The sequence below is a fragment of the Melampsora larici-populina genome (genome assembly GCF_000204055.1).
Source record: "Melampsora larici-populina 98AG31 unplaced genomic scaffold MELLAscaffold_16, whole genome shotgun sequence".
Lineage (NCBI taxonomy): Eukaryota > Fungi > Basidiomycota > Pucciniomycetes > Pucciniales > Melampsoraceae > Melampsora > Melampsora laricis-populina.
Genome location: NW_006768780.1, coordinates 822,434 through 823,844, shown reverse-complemented (window position 1 = coordinate 823,844; position 1,411 = coordinate 822,434). Strand labels below are relative to the sequence as shown.

At 42.0% G+C, this 1,411-nt stretch overlaps 1 protein-coding gene across 1 annotated transcript; it reads left to right on the top strand.

Annotated features, from left to right (window-relative positions):
- Positions 1-83: 83 nt before the first annotated feature.
- On the top strand, positions 84-1,182 carry MELLADRAFT_106095 (uncharacterized protein; the record flags this gene model as incomplete). The annotated part of the gene is made up of 6 exons (XM_007409581.1): positions 84-179; positions 247-420; positions 488-530; positions 592-667; positions 757-916; positions 997-1,182. 6 exons carry the CDS (start codon positions 84-86, stop codon positions 1,180-1,182), a joined length of 735 nt encoding a protein of 244 aa, XP_007409643.1.
- Between the last annotated feature and the right edge of the window lie 229 nt (positions 1,183-1,411).

Here is a 1,411-nt window from a genome sequence, read left to right as displayed (position 1 = left end):
TCCTCTAAAACGGTAATGTCTTCAGCTTTCAGGTGAGCCATATTTCAAAACGACTATACCGCACTTATCCAAGGTCTATGTGAATGACAATTGCTCTACAGGACGGCTCGGATCCGGACCCACCATTTTGGGCAAAGCTCCTGAAGCTGTTCATCAAGGGTGAATTTTATGAGGCATTGGTTAGTACCATTAACTAGCTTCTCCGTAACCACGACCAATCGAAAGTGTTGATAATTTTACCATCAGGTTCCGAATCCCTTCCAAGGAAAAGCAGTTGGAATGTTTGGCGACGTGGGATTTGAAGACTCGAATTTAGACACCCTCCTACTCGCTGATGGTGCCATGGCTTCGGAGAATCTACCTCTCTTCCCTTTGATACAGCCAGCCAGAAATGTAGACATCATACTGGCTATAGACTCGGTGAGTTGAGAAATTTGACGGTGAGTGCGAGTACCTGTCAAGCTAACATGAATTAGTTGTTTTGTAGACCGTTAATGGACACTCATTTGAAAATCCAAACGTCCATGGTTGTCAGTATTATCTCAAACTTCCACTCAACTCACAGCTTGCTCAACTCCTTTGTAACAACAGATCCAAATGGCACTACCTTATACTTAACTTCTCTCAAACTGCAAGACCCAAACTACCAAGGTTACGCATTCCCAAAGTCAGTGGCCAAGTCCTATGCCTGAAGTTTCGCTCTCAATTGAATAGAGAACACTATTGATTTATGTTTGAGGGGTATTTAAATCACAGAGTACCCAACGCAATGGATGGCAGCTTTACCTCTGCTGGATATGATAGAAGACCGACACTGTTCGGATGTGAGGATCCCAACGCACCCCTGATACTCTACCTTCCCAACCATTTTGTATCAGCACAAACAGACATGCCAACCATGCAAACGGACTACACTGTAAGAGCTCTTCATTACATTTGGTCACTGACGAGCAAGTTGACATATCTGCATTTCTGAACCCTTTATTGTTTGAGAAGTGGCAAGAGATTGATGGATTCTTTCAAAACGGTTTCCATATTGCAACTCAATCCAACTCGTCATATGTTGATCCTGAATGGCCTGCATGTTTGGCTTGTGCAATGATCGAAAAGCAAAGGATTCGAAATTCACAAGCCCGAACCGGCCAATGCTCTGCTTGCTTCAGTCGATACTGTGCTAAATGAGCAACTCGGCGTCATATAATACATTTTCATTTGAAGAACAATCACTTTGTAATTAATGTTGACCTTTATTTCATTTCTTTTTGTCGCAAAACACCCGCCGCTTTGATTGCAATTTGTGGACTGTTTGAATTTGAGTCTCTTGTACTTTTTTTTTCCCCAATGTTATTACTACTCAGTTAGCACGGTTTATATGCAAGCAACTTTCGTACAGACTATTCATCATTAATTT